Source organism: Sesamum indicum, linkage group LG3 (genome assembly GCF_026168435.1).
Source record: "Sesamum indicum cultivar Baizhima isolate 11 linkage group LG3, ASM2616843v1, whole genome shotgun sequence".
Taxonomy (NCBI): domain Eukaryota; kingdom Viridiplantae; phylum Streptophyta; class Magnoliopsida; order Lamiales; family Pedaliaceae; genus Sesamum; species Sesamum indicum.
Window position 1 is genome coordinate 6,425,355 of NC_142659.1, and position 23,656 is coordinate 6,449,010.

General features: G+C 37.2%; 1 protein-coding gene across 1 annotated transcript; it reads left to right on the forward strand.

The window, feature by feature from the left end:
* Nucleotides 1–13,995: 13,995 nt before the first annotated feature.
* Nucleotides 13,996–19,659, forward strand: ABCG11 (white-brown complex-like protein). Its single transcript, XM_011073797.3, has 10 exons — nucleotides 13,996–15,001; nucleotides 15,616–15,905; nucleotides 16,773–16,944; nucleotides 17,044–17,166; nucleotides 17,514–17,642; nucleotides 17,734–17,928; nucleotides 18,269–18,355; nucleotides 18,456–18,728; nucleotides 18,852–18,959; nucleotides 19,073–19,659. Exons 1-10 carry the CDS (start codon nucleotides 14,603–14,605, stop codon nucleotides 19,424–19,426), a joined length of 2,130 nt encoding a protein of 709 aa, XP_011072099.1. The 5' UTR covers nucleotides 13,996–14,602; the 3' UTR covers nucleotides 19,427–19,659.
* Nucleotides 19,660–23,656: the final 3,997 nt, after the last annotated feature.

The following is a 23,656-nucleotide window of genomic DNA, read 5'->3' on the forward strand; positions in this document are numbered from 1 at the left end:
TTTTGAAAATTCAAATTCAACAATCCCCCACAAACTCATAGATTTGAACTCAAGTTTCCATAACTTGCTTTCAACAATGGTACCTTCCGGTTTGAACCACTATCTAAGTGATCTAACGTCAGTTGTCACCAGGTTAAATAGAACTAAGCCTTGAATTTAAGCCTGTGAGTGTGACAACGTCTGTCAGTAACAACAAGCCACCAACTTTGTGTTGATCTTTAGGGTTGACACTTAGGCCATGTGTCCTGATCCTGTTCATGAATGCTTTCAGGAATATCCCAATTCCTTAGTTGCGGCCAAACAACTACATTCACTTAGTTGGGCGTCTCTAGGGATCCACTCCTAGCATCTCGTCTTATAAGACTTGACCCCATTCAGAGATAAACTCTTACTATACTTGCAGTAGCAGCACCTTCCAGAGTTTCAGGGGATAGACTCTAGATACAAAGTATCAGTCTATTTGGTGCTCCGACATACCCTTACGACTTGTTGATACCACATTGAACCTTCTTTGTGGGATCTTCACTCAAAGGTTGGGTTGCCGTCGTAGATATATCACTCATGGGTTTTCAGTCCCATCCCCAATCTGGACTTATGAACTTGCGACAGATTCAATCCTTTCGTCAAGGATCAGTCACATTGTCCTTTGTTCCCACAAAGTCAATGCCCATTAATCTGTCTGACACTAATGCCCTTATAGACTTCAGTCTAACTTGGATGTGTCGTTTAGTCTTTTGATTGTATTTACGACTCCTCACCTTTGCTATTGTGGTTTGGCTATCACAATGTACAGCAATTGGTGAAAGAGGCTGACTTACAACGGGAAGTTGTGATAACAACCCAAATAGCCATTCTGCCTCGGTACCAGTCGTATTTAACGCACATAACTCGGCTTCAAACATTGACCGGGTTATCAAAGTCTGTTTTGCAGACTTCCAGGAGACTGCACCCTCACCTAAGGTAAAAACATATCCTGAGCACCCATTACTCCCGGAGTTTTTGGCTATCCAGCTAGCATCACTATATCCCTCAAGAACAACAGGGAATATGCCATAATATATGGCTAGTGACACCGAGCCCTTTAAGTACCTTAGTACTCTATCCAAAGCACCCCAATGGGTTTTGTCAGGACAACTAGTGTATCTAGCCAGCTTAGAGACAGAAAAGGATATATTTGGTCTCGTGCCTTTTGCCAGATACTGTAAGCTCCCAATAATTTGGGAATACCTTAGCTGTGCAACCGAAACACCACTTTCATTTTTGAATAAAGCTACAGAAGGATCATATGGTGTTTTAGCAATTCTACTGTTTTGATAACCAAATTTCTCAATTATCTTCTCAACATAATGAGACTGAGAAATGGCTATTCTATCAGTTGACCGAGTCAACTTGATACCAAGAATCACATTAGCCTCACCCATATCCTTCATTTCAAACTTATTTTTCAAAAATAACTTGGTTTCGGTAATAATATCTAGACATGATCCTATTAACAGAATATCATCCACATACAGGCATAGAATTATCATTTTATCTCCTTTAACCTTGCAGTATATACACTTATCATTCTCATTTACAGTGAAGCCAAATGCAAGAATAGTTTTATCAAACTTTTCATGCCACTGTTTGGGTGCTTGTTTAAGTCCATATAGAGACTTAACAAGTTTACAAACTTTATGCTCGTTACCATGAGCTACAAACCCCTCAGGTTGATCCATGTAAATCTCTTCTTCGAGTTCACCATATAAGAAGACTGTTTTCACATCCATCTGATGAATCGGGAGATTATACACCAAAGTAAGTGCTATAAGCACCTGGATTGTAATCAATCGAGCTACCGGAGAATAGGTATTGAAATAGTTTATTCACTCCTTTTGTTTAAACCCTTTAGCCACCAATCTGACTTTAAACTTATCTATGGTCCCATCAGGTTTCAGTTCCTTTTAAAAATCCACTTACATCCAATAGTAGTACACCTCGGAGGGAGATCGACTAGCACCCATGTTCCATTGGAAACAATGGAGTCCATCTCACTTTTGACAGCTTCTTTCCACTGCTTGGCTTCTGAAGAAGCCATAGCATCTTTGAAAGTTATCGGATCATCCTCGATGTTGTAAGTGACAAAGTCACTTCCAAAATCCTGGACGATCCTAGCTCTCTTACTCTGTCTAGGCTCATCTGACTCCTCATAAGTCTGATTAGAACTACTAGGACCAACCCCCACATTTGACATCTTTTCCACATGTTCAGGAATAGATGTGGAGGCAAGTGAATCATCAAGCGAAAAATTAGAAGGTATTCCTGTTTTTAAAGGAAATACAGCTTCTAGGAATACAGCATCACGAAATTCGACTATTGTGTTGACCTCAATGCCTGGAATTTTTGATTTAATAACCAGAAATCTTAAGGCAAAACTTGTCTCCACATAGCCCAAGAACACAACATTGACAGTCTTAGGACCCAATTTCTTTCGTTTGTGGTCTGGGACTAGCACTTTTGCTAGGCACCCCCACACTCGAAAGTATTTCAGGCTTGGTTTCCTACCTTTCCACAACTCGAAAGGAGTACTCGTATTGTGTTTCAGAGGGACTCTATTCAGAATATGGCAAGCCGTATTCAAAGCTTCTCCCCGCAAATACTTTGGTAACCCGGAGGTTAGTAGGAGACTGTTAACATATCTTTGAATGTTCTATTCAGCCATTCCATTAGACGAAGGGGAATACGGGGGAGTCTCTTCATGAATAATGCCAAAAGTCTGACAATATTCATTGAACTTACTCGACTCATACTCTCCTCCTCTATCGGACCTTAGTCTTTTAAGTTTCTTACCAGTTTGGGTTTCTGCTTCATTTTTAAACAAAATAAATTTATCTAAGGCTTCATCCTTATTTTTCATGAGAAACACATAACAGTATCTACTGCAATCATCTATAAAGGTTATAAAATATCGTTTGTGGTCCCTGGTAAAAAATCCATTGAACTCACAAATATCAGTGTGAACTAAATCAAGTATTTCCGAATCCCTTTCAATTGACTGATAGGGTTTCCTAACTTGTTTCGCTTCTATACAAACTTGGCATTTGTGATTTCGTTCAATATTTTGACTAGGAATTAAATTCAAATTCATCATTCGTTTGATCGAATTGAAATTTAAATGACCTAACCTACTATGCCACAAAGTAGAAGATTCAACATTCAATATAATAGAATCAGAAACATCAATTTTATTATTATCAACTCGAACTTTGAACAAACCATCGTCTAAGTAGCCTTTACCAACAAAAATACCAAATTGTTGAATTAAAACTTTATTAAATTTGAAAATCAATTCATATCCTTCCCTAACTATTACAAAACCACTAATGATGTTTCTTCTGACAGTGGGTACATGATGAACTCTTTTAAGGACAGAATGCGCCCTGAAGGAAACTTCAAGTCCACGCTTCCTATCCCAAGTACATCAGCTGTGCTGGAGTTCCCCATACTTACTGTCCTTCCACTGATGGCCTGATAAGACACAAAGAGAGATTTATCAGCACAAATATGCACATTCGCTCCAGTGTCAATCAACCAATCATACGGTTCGTAAATAGTCAAGAGTTCGGGTTGTACAAATACATACCCATCAGTTGCTCCTGAGGTGCTAGCACTACTAGAACCTCCCACAACCATGTTGACAACTGCCTGCCCAGTCTTGGCCTTTTTATTAGGACAAAGCTTGGCCCAGTGTCCAACCTGCCCACAGTTCCAGCATGGTTTGTTTGCTTTTGGTTTCTTATTTTTGGAGGCCTTGCTCTTATTGATGGTTTCGAATTCGAGTTGATCTTATTCACTTTCTGTTTGCCCACTATAAGATTGGCCCTTGGTTGATGTTCAACAGGCATCTTGTGCGTTTGATTTATATGTTCTTCCTCAATGCTGATAGCAATTATAAGATCATCCAGAGACAATCTCCCTTTCTGATGCTTGAGTGTCATGCCAAAATTTTCCCAAGATTTGGGAAATTTGTCCACTATGGACATGACCAGAAACTTCTCAGGAAGCTTCATCTCAGCATCAGTTAGAGCATGCTCAAGATTGATAATCTCATGAGTCTGTTCAGCTACAGACCGGTCCTCAACCATTTGATACCTCATGAACTTAGAAACAGAATACTTTTCGAGCCCTTGCTCTTCAGTATTATATTTCCGGTTCAACTCATCCCATAGAGACTTAGCAGTGTAAGAATCGGAACAATAGACATCGAAGAGCGTATTTGACAAGGCTGACAAAATCGCTCCTCTGCCTGATCCCTTTCTGTCCACTGCGCTATCTCAGCAGTTTTGGGATCGGTATCAGTAGGTTTAGGTCTGATCACCTGAATCACTGACAAAAGTCCTTTCATCGTCAACCAAATTTTCATTCGCTGTTGCCAGCGTTTAAAAAATTGGCCCAAAAACTTGTCCGGTAAACCGGTCAAGTCGACCTTTTGTGTGATTGGAATTGCAATAGAAATCGGCTCGGCCATCTTTAGTATTTTAGGAAACTAAAGTAACGTTTCAAATAAAGAGTTTGAAAATAGCGTTTTCCAAAACAGTTCCAACGACAAAATCCGTTTTTTTTCAAAACTGTATATTTTCGTCAAGATTGTTGGAAAAATAATTGGTTTCAAGCAATCGAAACGACGTTTTGAAATATTACAATCGGATTTAAGAAATCAAAAGCAAATAAAGCCACGTTGGAACAAGTAATATAAAGCAATTAGAAATGCTATTTACGACAAGAAATTTAAATCGAAAACTTACAACGAGAATTGTATCGTAACAATTCTCAGTCCAATTTGAAGTCGTTAATTTTTAACCGAAACGCAGAATTACTGCTTGCCTTGAAGAAAATATACGCCCCGTATCAGTAGTGCACCGAGTTCAACGTAATTTCTCCCAGGATAAGACGGCTACAGTTCTTTCAGTTTTAGCACTATACCGAAGAAAACCTCGAACAACACTCAGAAGCTTGTCGAAACAAGAGACTCAAATACCAAAATTTAAAAACAATATGAATGCCAAGTGAAAAGGGCAATCGAGAGTGTTTAGGGAGAAGTGAGAATGTTGTATATATTCTCAAATGAAAGAATGCAAGCCTTTATATAAGCTTCCAAAAATCAGCAATTAAACACGACAATGAAGACAAATTGATGGCCATGAATTCCCATCCAAAAACCGAAATCTGATTTTGAACAAAATTGTTGTTTCATCTCATATTAAATTGCAAATTGAAAGCAGCAATTCAATTTCTTTTTCAAGCAGCAAAATGGGTTTTGCTGTTTTTTTTTATCCTCAATCAAGCACATTCAATAGCTGTTAAAATTATGGCCCAAATATCTTACAGCCCAAATCACCCGGAGGCCTACCACCCGGATCCAATCCACTACCCGAACCCGACCTGGTTGTTGACTACTACTTAACTCACTTTCTAAACCCTAATCGGTCATTCCTCTCTTTCACTCCCTCTCTCATTCGCCGCGTCCCCTCTCTCTCTCTCTGTTCCTCTCATGGTTTTCTCACTGCCATACCTCTTCATATTTCCGACGGTTTCCCGAGCTAATCCGATGGCTTTAGGGAAACCGCCTAACGGCCTAACCACTTGACGGTTTTAGGACTCTTATAAAGGAACCCTTCTCCTCCTCTCTCGGGTACGGATGAAAACCTGTTCTTCTATCTTCTCTCTTCTCTGATAAGTCGTTCTCTGTGAACTAGAGTGTTGTGAGTTACTGTTGACCGGTCAGTTTATGAGATCTTCGTGATCTGTGGTCTGTCGGGTGAAGAAGTGGTGGTGTAACCGTGATTTGTGGTTGTGGTGTTCGGGTCCGGTATTTGTGTGACCGCGTCCCTAATCGATTGGATCTGGCTTTATACCCTAAGCCATTTTCAAACAGAGGTTTTTCATTCTTTTCGGTTTTTGTTATTTTCGTATTCTGTACTGTAATTTTCTGTATATCTTGGCCTGTAATCTTAAGGAGTTTTGTACTCCAAGTTTTGTTGTAATAGTTGAGTAGGTCTGTTATTGAAGAGATACCACTGAGGGGACACTCCCTACAGTGGTATCAGAGCTTGCGTTCTGATTCGTGCTGATCCTGGTGGCGGTAATCTCTGATAAACCCCTCCTTTTCCTTTATCGCTTTATCTTTCCTTTCTGTTGAATATTTCTGTTATATCCCCGTACCCCTGTTATTTCTGTTTGCCGTGGTAAACCCTCTAATATCCCCCTTGGCCGGACCCGTGAGGTCGTCGGGTATCTAGGCGGGACTTAGGCTGGTAAGCCCCGGTCTCGGCTACAACTGTTATATTTTGTGATTTCTTGTTTCTGTTATCGAGTATATTTGTGTTCTCTTTGTAGTTCTGTTATTGGCTATACCTGTTTGTGTTTTCTTGTTATTTCTGCAAATCGACTATATCGACTATATCTCTTGTGATTTTCTGCTATACTCTGCTATCTGCATTATCATCTGTAATTTCCGTGTTACTTCTACAATCCCCTGCTATCTACGTGTATCTGTTCTTAGTGCTTGTCTGTTGGAATATAGTTCTCTTGGTACATTGACGTGTTGACTGTTTTTTATAATTACCCTATTTTTTGCAACTTTAAACACCAAGTTTTTTTTTTAAAACCTGTGTTTCTGAAACTTGTCACCTGTTTTATAAAAACCGTACTATCCCCTTAAATTTTATTTTTTAATGGCCGGTTACAGCCTTCAACCTTTCGATGGTAAAAGTAATTTTGCTATTTGGCAACAAAAAATGAAAGGTGTTCTCATTCAACAAAAGGTTTTCAAAGCCATTGATGACAATTATGTTGAAACTATTTCGGAAGAAAAGAAACAAGAAAATGATGAATTTGCTTACTCCTCTATCATTTTAAACCTATCTAACACTGTTTTGAGAAAAGTTGGTAAACAAGAATCTTCAAAGGCTTTGTGGTATAAACTAGAGGAAATTTACACTGAAACTTCTTTGCCAAATAAGTTGTTTTTATTAGAAAAGTTTTTTAGATATAAACTCGGTTTGTCAAAAAATATTGATGAGAACCTTGATGATTTTACTAAACTGATCCAGGATATTAAACTTACAGGAGATAAAAATATTGATGAATATTCTCCAATTGTACTTTTGAATGCCATTCCTGAATCTTATTCTAATGTAAAGGCTGCCATTAAATACGGTAGGGATAGTGTTAATATAGAAACTGTTGTTAATGGCCTGAAGAGTAAAGAATTAGATATTAAAACCAATAAACCTAGTCAGAACCAACATGAAGTCAACCTTGTTAGGGGTAGAATGAAGACTAGGAATTTTAACTCTAGATATAACAGTAGAAGCAGAAGCCGAAACAAAAACAGTAGAAGCAAATCCAGGACTAGAGAAAACAACTTTAGAAATGATAAAATAAAAGATAGACGCTGTTACAATTGTGGGATAAAAGGTCACTACATAAAGGACTGTAGAAAACCTAGACGAGAACATAGAGATAAAAGCTATGATGAGAAAGAAATTGTTAACAATGTGTCTATTGAATCAAATGGTGAAGTCTTTGTTGTGTACGAAGCTAATTCTGTGAATCCTTTTGACATGCATGAATGGCTAATTGACTCTGGCTGCACATTTTATATGAGTCCTTTCAAAGACATTTTTTCTAACTTGAAGTATGAGCATATTGGTTTTGTGTCCATGGCAAATGAGAAAAAATGTGATATTAAGGGTCTAGGTGATATTTCATTATGTTTTGAAGGAGGTCATAAAATGATTTTGAAAAATGTTAGATACGTACTTGATTTAAGTCATAACCTAATATCATGTGTTGCATTAGAGGAAGATGGGCTAGAAGGTAGATGGGGAAAAGGGATTATGAAAATTATGAAAAGATCTTTGGTTGTTTTTAAAGCTGAACGAAAACGGAACCTTTATATTTGCATTGCTACTTATGAAAACACTACTGCATCTGTTTTTGAAAACAATAAGACCACTCTTTGGCATAAAAGACTTGGGCACATTAGCATGAAAGGACTTGAATTCTTAAAGAAAGATGGTATTTTGAATGATAAGAATGACAAATTAGATTTCTGTGATGAATGTGTCATGGGAAAGCATCATAGAGTTCATTTTCCTGCATCCCCCTCCCCAAATCCATCTATGTCCACTTGCATTTTAGATTATGTTCATGCCGATGTTTGGGGTCCTTCTAATGTGACTACTCATGGTGGTAATAGATATTTCTTGTCTATCATTGATAACTATTCTCGTAAAGTGTTTGTTTTCTTAATGAAGCATAAATCAGAAGTCTTTGACAAATTTGAAAAATGGAAAATTTTTCTTGAAAACCAAACTAGTAAGAAGCTGAAATCCCTTAGAACTGATAATGGCTTAGAATTTTGTAACCAACAGTTTTCTGAAATGTGTGACAAATTTGGTATAAGAAGGCATAAGACTAATCCTTATCCTCCTCAACAAAATGGAGTAGCTGAACACATGAATCGAACATTACTTGATAAAGTGAGATGTCTATTGATCAGTTCTGGTTTGCCTAAAACGTTTTGGGGAGAAGCTGTTTTAACTGCTGCACATCTAATAAATATGTCTCCCTCTGTGCCATTATCTGGAAAAACCCCAAAATTTATGTGGAATGGAAAAGTGCCTGATCTATCCTGCTTACGTGTGTTTGGATGTTCTGCTTTTGTTCATCAAAGTGTCGATAAACTTGAACCTAGATCTCTCAAATGCATTTTTATTGGTTATCCTGAAGGGGTAAAAGGGTATAGATTATGGGTTAGGAGTCAACCTGGCTATAAAGTCCTAATTAGTAGAGACGTTACTTTTAATGAAAATGAGATGCCATGCTTAGAAAAGACTCAACCCATAGAAAAGGAAACCACTTTCAATAAAGTAGATATCGAGGATAACCAAGAAGGGGAGGGATTAGGGCATAGTGAAGAACAAAATGCAGAAAATTTTGAGGAAACACAAACCCGGAAACCAATCCCCTAGACAACTACCAACTTGCTATAGATAGGGATAGGAGACAAACTAGGATACCCTCAAAACTTAGAGATTTTCATACGAGTCTTAATACTGAATTAGGAGAACCTTCTAGTGTTGAAGAAGCGTTAAAATCAGAAAAATGGCTTAGTGCTATGAAAGAAGAAATGAAATCACTGAAAGATAACAAAACTTGGATCCTTGTCCCTAAACCTAAAGATGCTTCTATTGTTGACTGTAAATGGTTATTCAAGATAAAACAAGAAAATCCCATAAAGTACAAAGCTAGACTAGTTGCTAAGGGATTCACACAAAAAGAAGGCATAGATTATAATGAAATCTTTTCTCCAGTTGTGAAATACACTACAGTTCGTATCATACTTGCTCTTACTGCACACTATAACTGGGAATTAAAATAAATGGATGTCAAAACTGCCTTCTTACATGGTGGCTTAGATGAAAAGATTTACATGTCTCAACCCTTTGGTTTTTCTGATACGTCTAAACCTGATTATGTATGTTTGTTGAAAAAATCTTTATATGGACCGAAACAATCCCCTCGTCAATGGAACAAAAAATTTGATGAATTCATGTTGTCTTTAAATTTCATTAGGAGTAACTATGATCATTGTCTTTACTTCAAATATGTGGATAATACTCCTATTTCTTAGTTCTATATGTGGATGACATGTTGATTGCTAGTCCTAGTTTACAACTCATTCATACTCTTCAAAAAGATTTATGTGAAGTTTTTGAAATAAAAGACCTTGGTAATGCAAAACAAATCCTTGGGATGAGCATTGTTAGGAACAGAAATTCATTTTCAATTCTTTTAAATCAAAAAACATATCTTTTGACTGTTCTCAAAAAGTTTTCCATGGAAAATGCAAAACCTACTGCTGTTCCTTTAGCCGCCCATTTTCAGTTAAGCAAGAACCAATGCCCCAAAACTGAAAGTGAAACACAGAAGATGAGTAAAATCCCCTATTCCAATGTGATTTGTTCAATTATGTTCTTAATGGTATGCACTAGACCTGATGTTGCTTATGCTATTAGCTGTTTGAGTAGATATATGTCAAACCCAGGTTCCCCTCATTGGGAAGCCTTGAAATGGTTACTCCGATATTTACGTGGATCTGAAAATATTGGTATCAAATTTTCTAAGTATACTGCACATGCACACCTTGTTGGATATGTAGATTCAAATTATGTTAATGATAGAGATAGTCGTAAATCCACCACTTCTTATATGTTTACTTTTTGCGGATCTTGTATTAGTTGGAAATCCCAGCTTCAACATATTGTTGCTTTATCTACTACTGAAGCTGAATACATTGCCACTACTGAAGCATTTAAAGAAGCATTATGGCTTAGTAGCCTTTGAAAAGAAATTGGGTTCTTAAAAGAAAAACCTGTGATATTTTCTGATAGCCAATCTTCTATTCAATTGTGTAAAAATCCTGTTTTTCATGATAGAACAAAACATATAGATGTTAGGTATCACTTTATTCGTGATATTGTGGGAAAGAATGAAATAACTTTGGAAAAGATCAACTTTGATGAAAACCCTGCAGATATGGGCACTAAGTGTCTGCCCTTAGAAAAGTTTAGTAAGTGTTTAAAAATACTCCTGTTAAATCCTGACTAACATTAGTTGTTTTATTTCAGTATTTTAGCTGCAGGTACATCCATGGAGTATTTTATGGCGATGATGAAAATAAACCAGATTCTAAAACCCCTGACCTACCTTATCGGGTATTTGGTCCAAGGTGGGGTATGTTAAAATTATGGCCAAAATATCTTACAGCCCAAATCACACGGAGGCCCACCACCCGGATCCAATCCACTACCCGAACCCGACCCGATTGTTGACTACTACTTAACTCACTTTCTAAATCCTAATCGGTCATTCCTCTCTTTCACTCCCTCTCTCATCCGCCGCGTCCCCTCTCTCTCTCTCTGTTCCTCTCATGGCTTTCTCACCGTCATACCTCTTCATATTTCCGACGGTTTCCCGAGCTAATCCGATGGCTTTAGGGAAACCGCCTAACGGCCTACCCACTTGACGATTTTAGGACTCTTATAAAGGAACCCTTCTCCTCCTCTCTCGGGTACGGATGAAAACCTGTTCTTCTATCTTCTCTCTTCTCTGATAAGTCGTTCTCTGTGAACTAGAGTGTTGTGAGTTACTGTTGACCAGTCAGTTTCTGAGATCTTCGTGATCTGTAGTCTTTCGGGTGAAGAAGTGGTGGTGCAACCGTGATTTGTGGTTGTGGTGTTCGGGTCCGGTATTTGTGTGACCGCGTCCCTAATCGATTGGATCTGGCTTTATACCCTGAGCCATTTTCAAATAGAGGTTTTTCATTCTTTTCGATTTTTGTTATTTTCGTATTCTGTACTGTAATTTTCTGTATATCTTGGCCTGTAATCTTAAGGAGTTTTGTACTCCAAGTTTTGTTGTAATAGTTGAGTAGGTCTGTTATTGAAGAGATACCACTGAGGGGACACTCCCTACAATAGCAAATGAAATGAAGAAAATTGAAGGTGAATTCAATTGCTGCTGCTGTTACAAATCTGTGGGTTTCAACTTTTGAAAATTCAAATTCAACAGATTATTTACTATATATACGTAGAAACATCGAACCACGACGGCTAGTATAATATATAAAATCAAAGTTTATTTTTGTGGTTGAAGGGAGACAAAAGATAAATATGTTGTCAGTGAAAAACCCACATAAAAAGCTCTAATTTTTGTTCAAGTAATCAATCTCCGGCCAGTTTTAAACATTTGGTGGATGAGGTCCTGTAATTGCTAGAAGAAAAAAAAAGTTTTTTTCAGAGTACTACTTACCACCTCTATATTTAAAATTTTTATTTTGCCACTCATGGGACAGTAAATTCAATTAAATCGCTTTATATATATAGTACGAATATTAACTTTAAAGTAATAGTCTGGTTAGTTGCATGTTCGAAACTAAGGACACGAGTACTATAATAACTTAGTTTTAATTAATAGATTAATAGCTTAGTTTTAATTAATAGATTGGTTGGGAAGTTTTCTTTTATTAATCTAAATTCATACATAATAGATCGATGCCTAACTTCGACAAAGTTGTTAAGTCCGTGTTCCCTATTAGTTAATAGATCTATTATTGGTTAAAGGGTAAATTATATTTTTAGTCCTATAAATGAATTTATTTCAAATTTTAATTCCACATTCAAATTAATTTGTACATTGAGTTCTATATGTGGGTTTTTTTTTATTTTTAATTTGAGGACCATTGAGGGATTTTCGTTCAATTGATAACGGCAGTTGCTCTGTATGTTAATCAATACAATCAAAATAAGGGTAAATTATATTTTTGGTCCAATAAGTGGACATGTTTTCAATTTTGGTCCCGTAAGTGGACCTGTTTCTAATTTTGGTCCCACACGTAAATGTGCGAATTGGCCTGAGTGTGGGACTAAAATTGAAAATAGGTCCACTTATGAGACAAAAAATGTAATTTACCCTTATTTTGATTGTATTGACTAATGAAGAGAGTAGATGACGTTATCAATTGAACGAAAATTCCTCAATGGTCCTCAAATTGAAAAAAAAAACTCAATGTGCAAATTGACGTGAGCGTCCGACCAAAATTAAAAATAGATCCAGTTATGAGACCAAAAATATAATTTAGCCATTGATTCAATTCTCATGGGAAAAGCTAGATACCTGCTTAAAATATGTTGGATCGCGTTAAGGGGCTTTTTTAGGTCGAGAAATAAAAACAGATAAAAAAATGTGTTCACCTCCACGCCCCACCCCACCCCACCCCACCCCACCCCACCCCACACCAACCAAAAAAAAAAAAAAGAAAGAAAAAGAAAGACCCGCTAAAAATTAATAACCCTTGAAAGGATCTTATAATCTTCTTCCAGTTTAGCTTTTGTAAAATTCTAAGACATAATCCTACATCTCTAATATACACTAAAGCAAAGTGACCAAGTGAAATTGGACTTATATAGGTGATATTATAGGGTTATAAGTCAAAATGGGTCTAAAACAGACAAATAATTGAAAATTTTAATTTTCCAAGAATAAATCTTATATTGTTTTTTCCTACTTATACGAAATAAAATGAAATTGTTGGCACATTCCTAAATGACAAAAATAAATAGGATGCATGTAAAATGAGTCAAATGCACCATAGAGATCCAAATTGATTTCTTCCGGTAATAATTTAATTTGTTGAACATATATATAGGTAAATATTTTTCAATGAATTAACAAAATTAGGCCATATATATATATATATATATATATATAGTCAATAGCTGGGATTGGCAAATTACTGATATGTTGTTTTCCTTTTGGCCCCAAATGAACAACTTTGTTATAAGATTAATGTATAGAGAAATGCAAGCAACCCCTTGTGGTATCATATATGAGTAAATTACATCCTTATGAAAAAATAAGTACCGGTTACTTTCTTGTATTTTTTAAAATATAATAATTTATCGTTTATAATTTTTAAAATGAAGTAATTTACCTCCCTGTATAAGTAGGTCAATTGCTATATTTTAAAAAGTATAGGGGGTAAATTGCTATATTTTTTTCATAGGGGAATAATGTGCTCATATTCAATATCACAGGGGATTAAATTGCTATTCGCCTGATTAATATATATATATATATTAAATATAATATGTAAATATTTGGTCAAAGATAATAAAATTAAGTTTGTTGGGGCGGGGAAGGGGAGGGGCGAGAAGTGTGAATCATCAACTCACTCGTTCACATGTTGGGCGCGCGCACAAAGGTTTGACAATAGACGACGTATGCGGGTTTTGCGCATGATATGAAATTAAAGATGAGTCGTAACAATTATGTGCCAACCTCCTACCATATAAGTTTTAATTGGGGGTCGGTTTGCATTAAATGCTTCTACCTACATCTAACTGTACACATTAATAAGCCAGCGCGCATAACAATGGAGATCCATTCCAATATCCAGGCCGACCGAGGAGGATTTTAGTCCTTGTCCTTCTACCTTCTTCTTTATATAATCACTATTCACATTAAAATTTAAGTCCAAGATCGTGCAGCTGGAGGTTGGCAAGAAACTCCATAATTCTGATATATAAGAGCGTGATGTTCGGTGGTTAGCTTTTAATTTGTGTGATTCACAACCAGCGACTTCCGTGAAGAGCAAATTAGTATATGTATACGTGTTTGGCTCCTTAATTTTGTGTGGGTTTAAACTTAATTTATAGTGACATGCATTATTCCTATGCTCATGCTCATGCTCATCCTCATCCTCATCATCAACATTACCTCCTGATCCCACTCATCAAGTCAAATTCACAACATCTGTGTTTCTCATCATACCCAACTTATTCTTTCTCATCTAATTCCTAATTAAGTTGATAGTTTTTGGCTGTTAGATTTCTTGTTTCATCCCCTATAATTACTCCTTCAAATACCAAACACGCTACTGTTCAAGTACTAGTAGTAGTGGCTGCAGCATTAATATAATTAATTCAATCTTCAAGAAAACAACCTCTTCTTGTCAAGACTTTAGCTAGCTAGTGTCCCGAAGAGATCCATCGGTATGACCATGAAGAGCTCATCAGCTGCAGATGATGTTATGATGGAGATTGAGGCTAACAAACCACAAGGCAATGGGCTTGTAGTAGGAGGGCTGAGCCCTTTGAGTGAGAGCCTGTGGAAGGAGAAAACCAATACGGAATTTGTGGGCGATGTTTCCGCCAGGCTCGCCTGGAAAGATTTAACCGTGGTGGTCACTCTGAGCAACGGAGACACGCAGAATGTTTTGGAGAAACTCTCTGGTTATGCGGAGCCTGGATCCTTTACTGCACTAATGGGTCCTTCCGGATCCGGCAAATCTACACTGCTTGACGCCCTGTCTGGCCGACTCGCTGCCAATGCATTCCTTTCTGGAACCATTCTGCTTAACGGTCGCAAGGCCAAGTTATCTTTTGGGACTGCTGTGAGTACATATTTACCTGACACGATTTTTCATTACATTTAATTTTTGGCCACCTGATTATTAGTTTGCTAGATAAGTTCTCCAGCTCTCCAGGGCCAGGCTGCGCCTAAAGTTTCGTGGTTTTCCTGCCACTCCTTTTAGTTTCATGCTCTGTTGTGTCCATATAACTTCCTATGATGAGTCCTGGTTTTCCTTTTCAAGTTCTACGCCTAAAGTTTCGTGGGTTTCTTCCCCTTCAGCTTTTCCATCCATGCTTTCGATAACTTCCTATGATGAGTCCTGGTTTTCCTTTTCAATTTGTGCGCCTAAGTTTTGTGGGTTTCTTGTCCTCCAGCTTTTCCATTAGTGCTTTCTTGTGTCCAGATAACTTCCTATGATGAATGGTTTCCCTTTTAATTTGTTGAAATACAACTTACGTACGTTGGGTCAGTACTTTCAAGTTCCAGCCCATCATTAGTTTCGTCAAGTTTTACTTCTCCTAATCAACTTGTGCACACTTTTCTTTTCTTTCCACTTATCTAACTCGCGGTGGGCGTATTAAGCCCCTTTCTATCCCAATTAAGCAGGAGGCGAAACTGACACCAAATGCTGCTTCTTTGCTATAATTAATGCAGGCATATGTAACACAAGATGACAACTTGATCGGGACTCTGACGGTTCGTGAAACAATATCATATTCAGCTCGATTGCGGCTTCCTGATAGAATGCGATGGTCGGACAAACGGGCACTGGTGGAGAGCACAATTATTGAAATGGGACTTCAAGATTGTGCCGACACCGTCATTGGAAATTGGCACTTGAGGGGCATCAGTGGGGGAGAAAGAAGAAGGGTTAGCATTGCACTTGAAATCCTGACAAGGCCCAGGTTACTTTTCCTAGATGAGCCAACCAGTGGTCTGGACAGGTTAGGCCATTTCAAATCCGGCCCTTCTATTCTTCCATAAGTATCATGCCTGCTCAGTGCTCCAAGTCCCTTTTTTTGGACCCCTGGACGCTCCTTATATAGATACTGATTCAGACTTTTAATTGATAATAATAATAATACTGATAATGATGATGATGTGTTTTTTTATTATAAATTGGTAGTGAATTTTATATATTATATCCTATATATATATATATAGAGAGAGAGATTATATATATCTAATATATTTTTTTAAGTATACAATTGGTGACATGAAAATGTGTGAGCATAACTTTATAATATTCTAATCTAACAGTTTTGGAAAATGAGTCTCGGGCATATGCCTACTCACTTGGGTAGTTGGATGGGCATCACATCCCCTATTTTATTTTGCATTTGGTTTTTCCCCTTATCCTTTGCTTTCAAGATTTTGAAAGATAAGAATATATTTTAATGAATGAAAAATAAAACTAACAGAGCACTTGCAGACCGGCTATCATGTTTAAACTTTTATCACTCTTCAAGTAGGCGAATGTTCCTGCCAGCCCCAATATATAGTTTGTATCATAACATGTTCAAACTTAATTATATAATGCTGAAAGAAATTCCACTCTTCAAATAGGTAACATAATTAGAGCTAAGTACTTGTTGATGGCGGGTATACTTTAAGGTGTTCGGCCCTACAAAAATAGGGCGTTTGTGAATCAGAACAAATCAGCATATGCTATGCGTTTGTGAACATGCAGAATTAGCTTGGTTATCGATGCAATGTGTGTGTACGTCATGCATGCCACATATATAGAACTGATAATTCAATGGATTTAATCTCACATAGAGCTGTTGGTGGAATGGTATTGCTTTTGGCAGTGCATCAGCATTCTTTGTGACCCAGACATTACGCGGGTTGTCCAGAGATGGAAGGACAGTCATAGCCTCGATTCACCAGCCTAGCAGTGAAGTCTTTGAGCTGTTTGACCGATTGTACCTACTTTCCGGTGGAAAAACAGTTTACTTTGGTCAAGCCTCAGAAGCATATGAGGCAAGAAAGTAACTTTATAGTTTCTCTCCTTATTTACTCAAACACATTTGCTTCCTCAGGAATGGAGATCTAATTATGTAATGAGTCTGGTGCATGCAGTTTTTTGCACAAGCTGGCTTTCCTTGTCCTGCTCTCAGGAACCCCTCTGATCATTTTCTACGGTGCATCAATTCTGATTTTGACAAAGTTAAAGCAACTCTGAAAGGATCTATGAAGATGCGGGTATCAATTTCTTCCCCTGTTCTCGCTTCCTCTCAGAGTTCCAGACAACATTTATTTATTTGATTGATTTCTCTTGTGAATCTTCGTGGAGAACAAATCAGACAAGTGTTCATAAGGAGATGCATACAATTTTAACTTTCAAAATACAGGAAAACAAGAGGCCTTACATATATCAGTTGATCCCAATACCATATTCACTATATACATAATAATTGGACCAATTTATCGTTCTTGTATGCACCACTGCTTAGTTCATGTCTTTGGCTACGTGCATTTAGGACAATATCTTTTACTAGAACAAGACTTGTCCCCTTATTCACTTCAAATCATTGTATTGATGTAATCAGTTTGAGACAAATGATGATCCTCTAGACAAAGTAACCACAGCAGAAGCCATTCGGACGCTTGTTGACTCTTATCGTACTTCTCAGTATTGTTACTCAGCAAAAGAAAAGATTGAGGAGATTTCCAAAATTGTAAGTGTAGATTTTTCTTTTTGAAAGTTAATATTTTGTTGGCTCATCAGATTTATTTTCTGATCTAGATGACTCATGTTTGATATTGCAGAAAGGAACTGTGCTAGATTCTGGAGGGAGTCAGGCTAGTTTCTTCATGCAGGCTTTTACCTTAACTACACGGTCATTTGTTAATATGTCGAGGGACTTTGGGTATTACTGGCTGAGGCTTGTCATCTATATCGTGGTCACTATTTGCATCGGAACCATTTACTTGAATGTCGGAACAAGCTACAACTCCATCCTGGTAATGCTCTTATTCAGTGCACAGCAGTTGAAGTAGTTAGTAGCGCTAAGCTCCTGAGAATGCAACCTAGTGTGAGTGATACAGGATCATTTCGAGGATCTTCAGGGTTGCTTTGTGGATGTCACATTGTTATTTCTAGATGATTCAACCCAGACGAAATGACTAACATTTCTTTTAGTTTCCAACATACAGAAAAAATAAATAAGTATTCAGGGTGTTTTCAACAGAGAATATTCAAATCGAATACTGAGAAGATATCACTGCCTTCAAATTTTTCGTAGCATAACAGCTATAATTGCCTGGATCTCATTCTATTTGTTGTTACCTGGTTTATTTACAGGCAAGAGGTGCATGCGCGTCTTTTGTCTTTGGTTTTGTAACCTTTATGTCCATTGGTGGATTTCCTTCATTTGTGGAAGATATGAAGGTACAACAATGCAACTACTTGGACTGACTCAACGTATTTCGAAAAACAGAAAATGAAAAGAAAGAAATTAAACTGCTTCTTGTGCTATGTTTTGCTTCAGGTTTTCCAAAGGGAAAGGCTTAATGGGCACTATGGCGTGAGTGCCTTTGTGATCAGCAACACCTTATCTGCAATGCCATTTCTGATATTAATCACCTTTATTTCTGGTACTGTGTGCTACTTCATGGTCCGACTCCACCCAGGCTTTTCACATTACTTATTCTTCGTATTGTGCCTTTACGCGAGTGTCACGGTGGTTGAGAGCCTGATGATGGCTATAGCCAGTGTTGTTCCAAATTTCCTTATGGGTATCATCATAGGTGCTGGAATTCAGGTCCGTAATTATTTACAAAATTTACAGGTTCTGACAGTATTGCCTCAATCTCTGCCAATTTCTATCTAGTTAATTCTCACTCTTCTTAATTATTTCACGTCCTTCTTGTCAAATTTGTTGCAGGGAATTTTTATGCTGGTCTCAGGTTATTTCCGGCTACCAAATGACATCCCAAAGCCGGTGTGGCGTTACCCAATGTCTTATATAAGTTTCCACTTCTGGGCTCTACAGGTAAAATTCACATATTTGTTGCTCTTTTTCTTACCACGTTAATATACCATAACTTTGTTTGACAAACCAAAAAAAGAAGCAAACTAATTGATAAATAAACTATATGTCCTCAGGGACAATACCAAAATGATCTGAAGGGCTTGATCTTCGACAACCAGTCGCCTGATCTTCCCAAGATTCCAGGAGAATATATCTTGGAAAATGTTTTCCAGATTGATGTGCATCGATCAAAGTGGATCGACCTCAGTGTTCTATTCAGCATGATTATCATTTACCGCATCATCTTCTTCATCATGATCAAAGTTAATGAGGATGTGACCCCTTGGGTTCGTGGCTATATTGCAAGACGGAGAATACAGCGAAAAAGTGCCAATCAGAATACCACAATTACTCCTTTTGCTCTTACTCAATCACCTTCCCTGAGGACTTACGTCCAGAATCGAGCTTCCGGCAGTGGCAGGCGGTAGAATAGCTTATAAGATTGTCAACTCCCACTTTCTATTGGACGCAGCTTATTAAAACTAGGTACCATGGACTCTTGTCTGAGAATGGGGAACTACTGGTGTAACTGCTAAGCTACCTTTCACTTTTCAACTTTTTGTTGGAATCTTCCAGAAATATGAATTGTATAAACCAAGATCTGTACGTGAAGAAAGACAGATAAGAAAATGCCAATGGCTGGTTTGTATTGTGGAGTTAATTGCGTGTGAAATTGGCAACTGAGAGAATTTAATATCTACATCTTCTGAATGTTGGGCTACTCTTAACAGGAGTAAAATATAAGTTATCTTGGAGAAGTCGGATTTAAGGATACCTTTCCTTGCTAGTAGGATTAGGAGAAATCTCCAGAAACATATACCAATGTAAGTTCAATGCTCGCCCTAAACATTAGCAGCAGCCATCAGGAACCCTTTCTCGCCTCATGCCTGCTCATAACAATGCCCTTGGGAATGAATTGTGAATAAAATCTTGGCTGGTATAGCCACACATACTGTAAAGAATGAATTACCAATCAAACTTGGCCGGTAGAAACACATGCTACCCATAGAGACCAAAATAACTGAACAAGAACACTTGTACATGAGATTTAATATACGTATTACCCATTCATTTGAACACTTAGTGATTACAACTCATTTTCCTGCAGAGAAAAGAAGTTGACATTTTTTTATTTTCCTTATAAAAACTGCACATTGTAAGAATCTTATATTGGGAAGGTAATATTGTAAGAGTAATTAATGGAAATGTCAATGGTTGTTGCACAATACTATTTCATCACTGCTAGTAACATAAGCAAAATATTCACATATAATACAATCAGGCAATAAGGAAGCAATCCCAAATAGCAAGTCCGAACAAACCAACTCTACGAAGATATCACAATAGAGCACTTGAGAAATGATTCCAAATTCCAGAAAAAATCATAATTTCCACTTCCTGCATAACCAAAAATGAGTACGTGATCTTCGATGAAATTTGATGGGAGTAGTCTACATCTAACCAAATCAATGATTTTTTCAAAGTGATTCTGGACCAATATAAATATTTTTGAAGTATCTCCACTGTCTTCAATGCTAAATGCAACAAGCAGAAGCTCCAAATAACACTCTAACTATAAAATCTTGGAGGCTATTTGTGCCAGAAAAAGTCTCTATCCACACAGTTTGATCTCAAAACGCATCTTGCACGATTAAGCAATAAGAACTTGTAGATTCTTGCCATTGGACACCACGATTAAGTAATAAGAACTTGTAGATTTCTGAAAGTAAGTGGGCATGGCAGAAACAAGTTTTCAGAATCCTTAAAATGGTTGATTACTAGGGTTCATGTGTTTATAAACGAGAGGATTTAAATAACAAGGAAATATGCTTTTATAACATTAGAATTCGAAGGAAATCTATACAAGAGATTTAAGAAATCTGAATATTTGTCACAAACTAGAACATACATTGAAAGGAAAATACAGTATGTACAGAAAAAAATATCCTTCTACTCCGGACAGGGAAAAATTAGGAGTTCTTTACTTATTGAAGAACAGACTTCTTTTCTTCCCCTTCTTTTTTTCACTAGCCTGCATGATTGTGTTAAAACATCAAGACAGGAGAAGGTATGAGTTTGCAACGTGTAGATATTTATGTTCCAACATCTTTAACTCATCAACCCTCATTATCATGCGTACTCACAAACCTTTATCAGAATCAGCAGTTCAAGCAAGATATTTCAAACTTAACCTGCCATGCCCTTCAAAATACACATAAAGCTTCTATGAGATGATATTTTCCTATTGTGTGCACTACGACCGACCTGAAGAAAAAACCTTCGTATGTGAAGTAGAGAAACTTTCTGAAGAAAATGGTGCATATTATGCTACATTTTATTAGTTGACATTGGGTTAAAGGCAAAATTCGTCCCCTAATTTTGACTATTTTTTATTTTAGTCCTTTAACTTTTGAGATTTCATTTTAGTCCCGTAACTTTTCAAAAACTCTCGATTTTGGTCCTCTGACAGAATCTAATCAGATCTGGGTTAAATTCTGGACTATTTTACCCCTCTATTACTTTAAAGTGCGAAGTTTAGTCCATTTTCATTATTCTTGCATTTTTATGAATATTTACCCATACTCGCCTAGAATGCTATCAAAGCCTAGGTTTATTGAAAAAATATATGATTATATTACATTTTGATATTATTTTATCCACTAATAGAGGAGACTCTTTCAGAGAAAATGAAACCGAACGAAAGTTCGAGTTACAATGATAATAGGGAATATTTCCAGATTCTGGAAATACAAAGGAGGGAATTTCTTATGGAAAGTTTTGACAAATGTTACAATGGTCCCAAGAGGATTGATCCGAACCTTCTCACGCCAAAAGAAGAATGTGAATGGCTGAGAGATTTTGAAGTTCGACAAGTACTACCAGGAGATGCAGTGAGGCGTTTACACTCCACTGAAGTCCATGGTAGAATTCCTGCCAAAAGAAGTGGAACGGGTAAATTCGTACATAATTACTATTTAAAAAATTATGATTAAAGGAGCTGATTGGAAAGAATTCGAGATCTCCCATGATTTGAGGGAGATACAAAAGACAATCCAAGACTATGAACATAGGTTAATTCCTATACCTATGAAAATAGAAACCTTGGATCAAAAGGTGGAAGAGATCCTCAAGATCTTTTCGGATCTACACAAGGATCTTACAGATCTGAAGACAGAAACCACAGATTTAAAGAGAAACCAAAGAAAAAATCCTGAGACATCAAAATTCAGACAAGAGCGAATCAAGGACGCCCTTGGAACAGTACCTCTTCTACATCAGAAGGGGAAGGCCATGAAGATTCCAAAGTCAAAGTCCAGAGAAGATTTGATTATCGCATTCATCAAATCTATAACATAAAGGAGGTAACAAGAACGAATCTATCAGATCTACAAGAATTGGCAGAATCCTTTTCCCAACTCGGGATTGTGGATTTAGTCAATATCCAAACAAATGAGATCACTCCAGCATTACCACCGTTGGAGGAAAGTACATGTTTTAATAATCCTCCACAGAATCAACCGAATGAGACACCGGATTTCCACACTAATGCCACTCCAAAAAAGCATACTTAGGCAGTTATTTCGATGAGCACAAGAGAATGAAGAGGAATTTGTATCATTTCAAATCCCTATTCTTATCGAAGAGAAGGAACGAGAAAAATCGAAATATTCCTACTCAAATAAGAAATCCTATAGTTTATTGCTCTTCTTTATATAGTATTTCTCCCCCGTGAATACTCTGCCGATATGAAAAGTTCTTAATGTTAATTGAGTACCCAGTTCTCTAATCGATTGGCCTGCAATAATACCTGCCCCTTTCGTCACAAGGCGTGGTCTGACTCTGAGAAAAACCATTCCTGTGTTTAGGTCCCTACTAATATGCAAAGGCTATTTTCATACTTTTGAAAAAGTTTATAGTAATAAAAGCAAAAACAATTCTCAACGCCCTTACGAGGTAGTGTTGAGAACCAAGCTAAAGGAAAATCTAGGAAGAAATCCAAAGAGAGTGCCTGAAAATACACCTTGGGTAAGGACTATGCTCTAGCCCTTACATCCATAAGGCGCTATACTTAATATGGATATTATCGATTTTTGAAATACTGAGAAGTTGATAGACGAATGGGTTGCAACCATCAAGACAGTAGCAACTACCCTAGAGCTCGACAAGAAAAACTTCATAAAACTTGTTGAGTTGAGCTTGGAGGGATCCGTGAAGATTGGATGAGATAATACCCCAAAAGATACTAAAGCCAGCATCCTTACCGAAGATTCGAAGGGCGCGATAGTGGACCGGCTAGGAAGGCTTATCAAAATACACTTCATCGGAGATGGATACTTCGAGGGAAGTAGAGCAAAAAAAGCTAGAGAATATGCATAGGCTCTTTTTAGCCTTGAATTAAGGAGTATTTGCGCAGTAAATAAATACATCTATTGGTTTCACAAGTATTTCTTCCAGAATGGAGTAGCAACGGAAGTAGCAGCTCCAATGTTCTTCGCAAAGATATTGAATTCATGGAGGAAAATATTGATCCAGTCATATAAAGTACCTGAAGAACAACTAAATTCAGTGGTGCGAAGAATGTCTTTCCTCAAAGACAAACTGAAGGATTGGTGCTATCAAGCATCCATCCCAAAGAACATGAAAAGACTGAGAGGTCA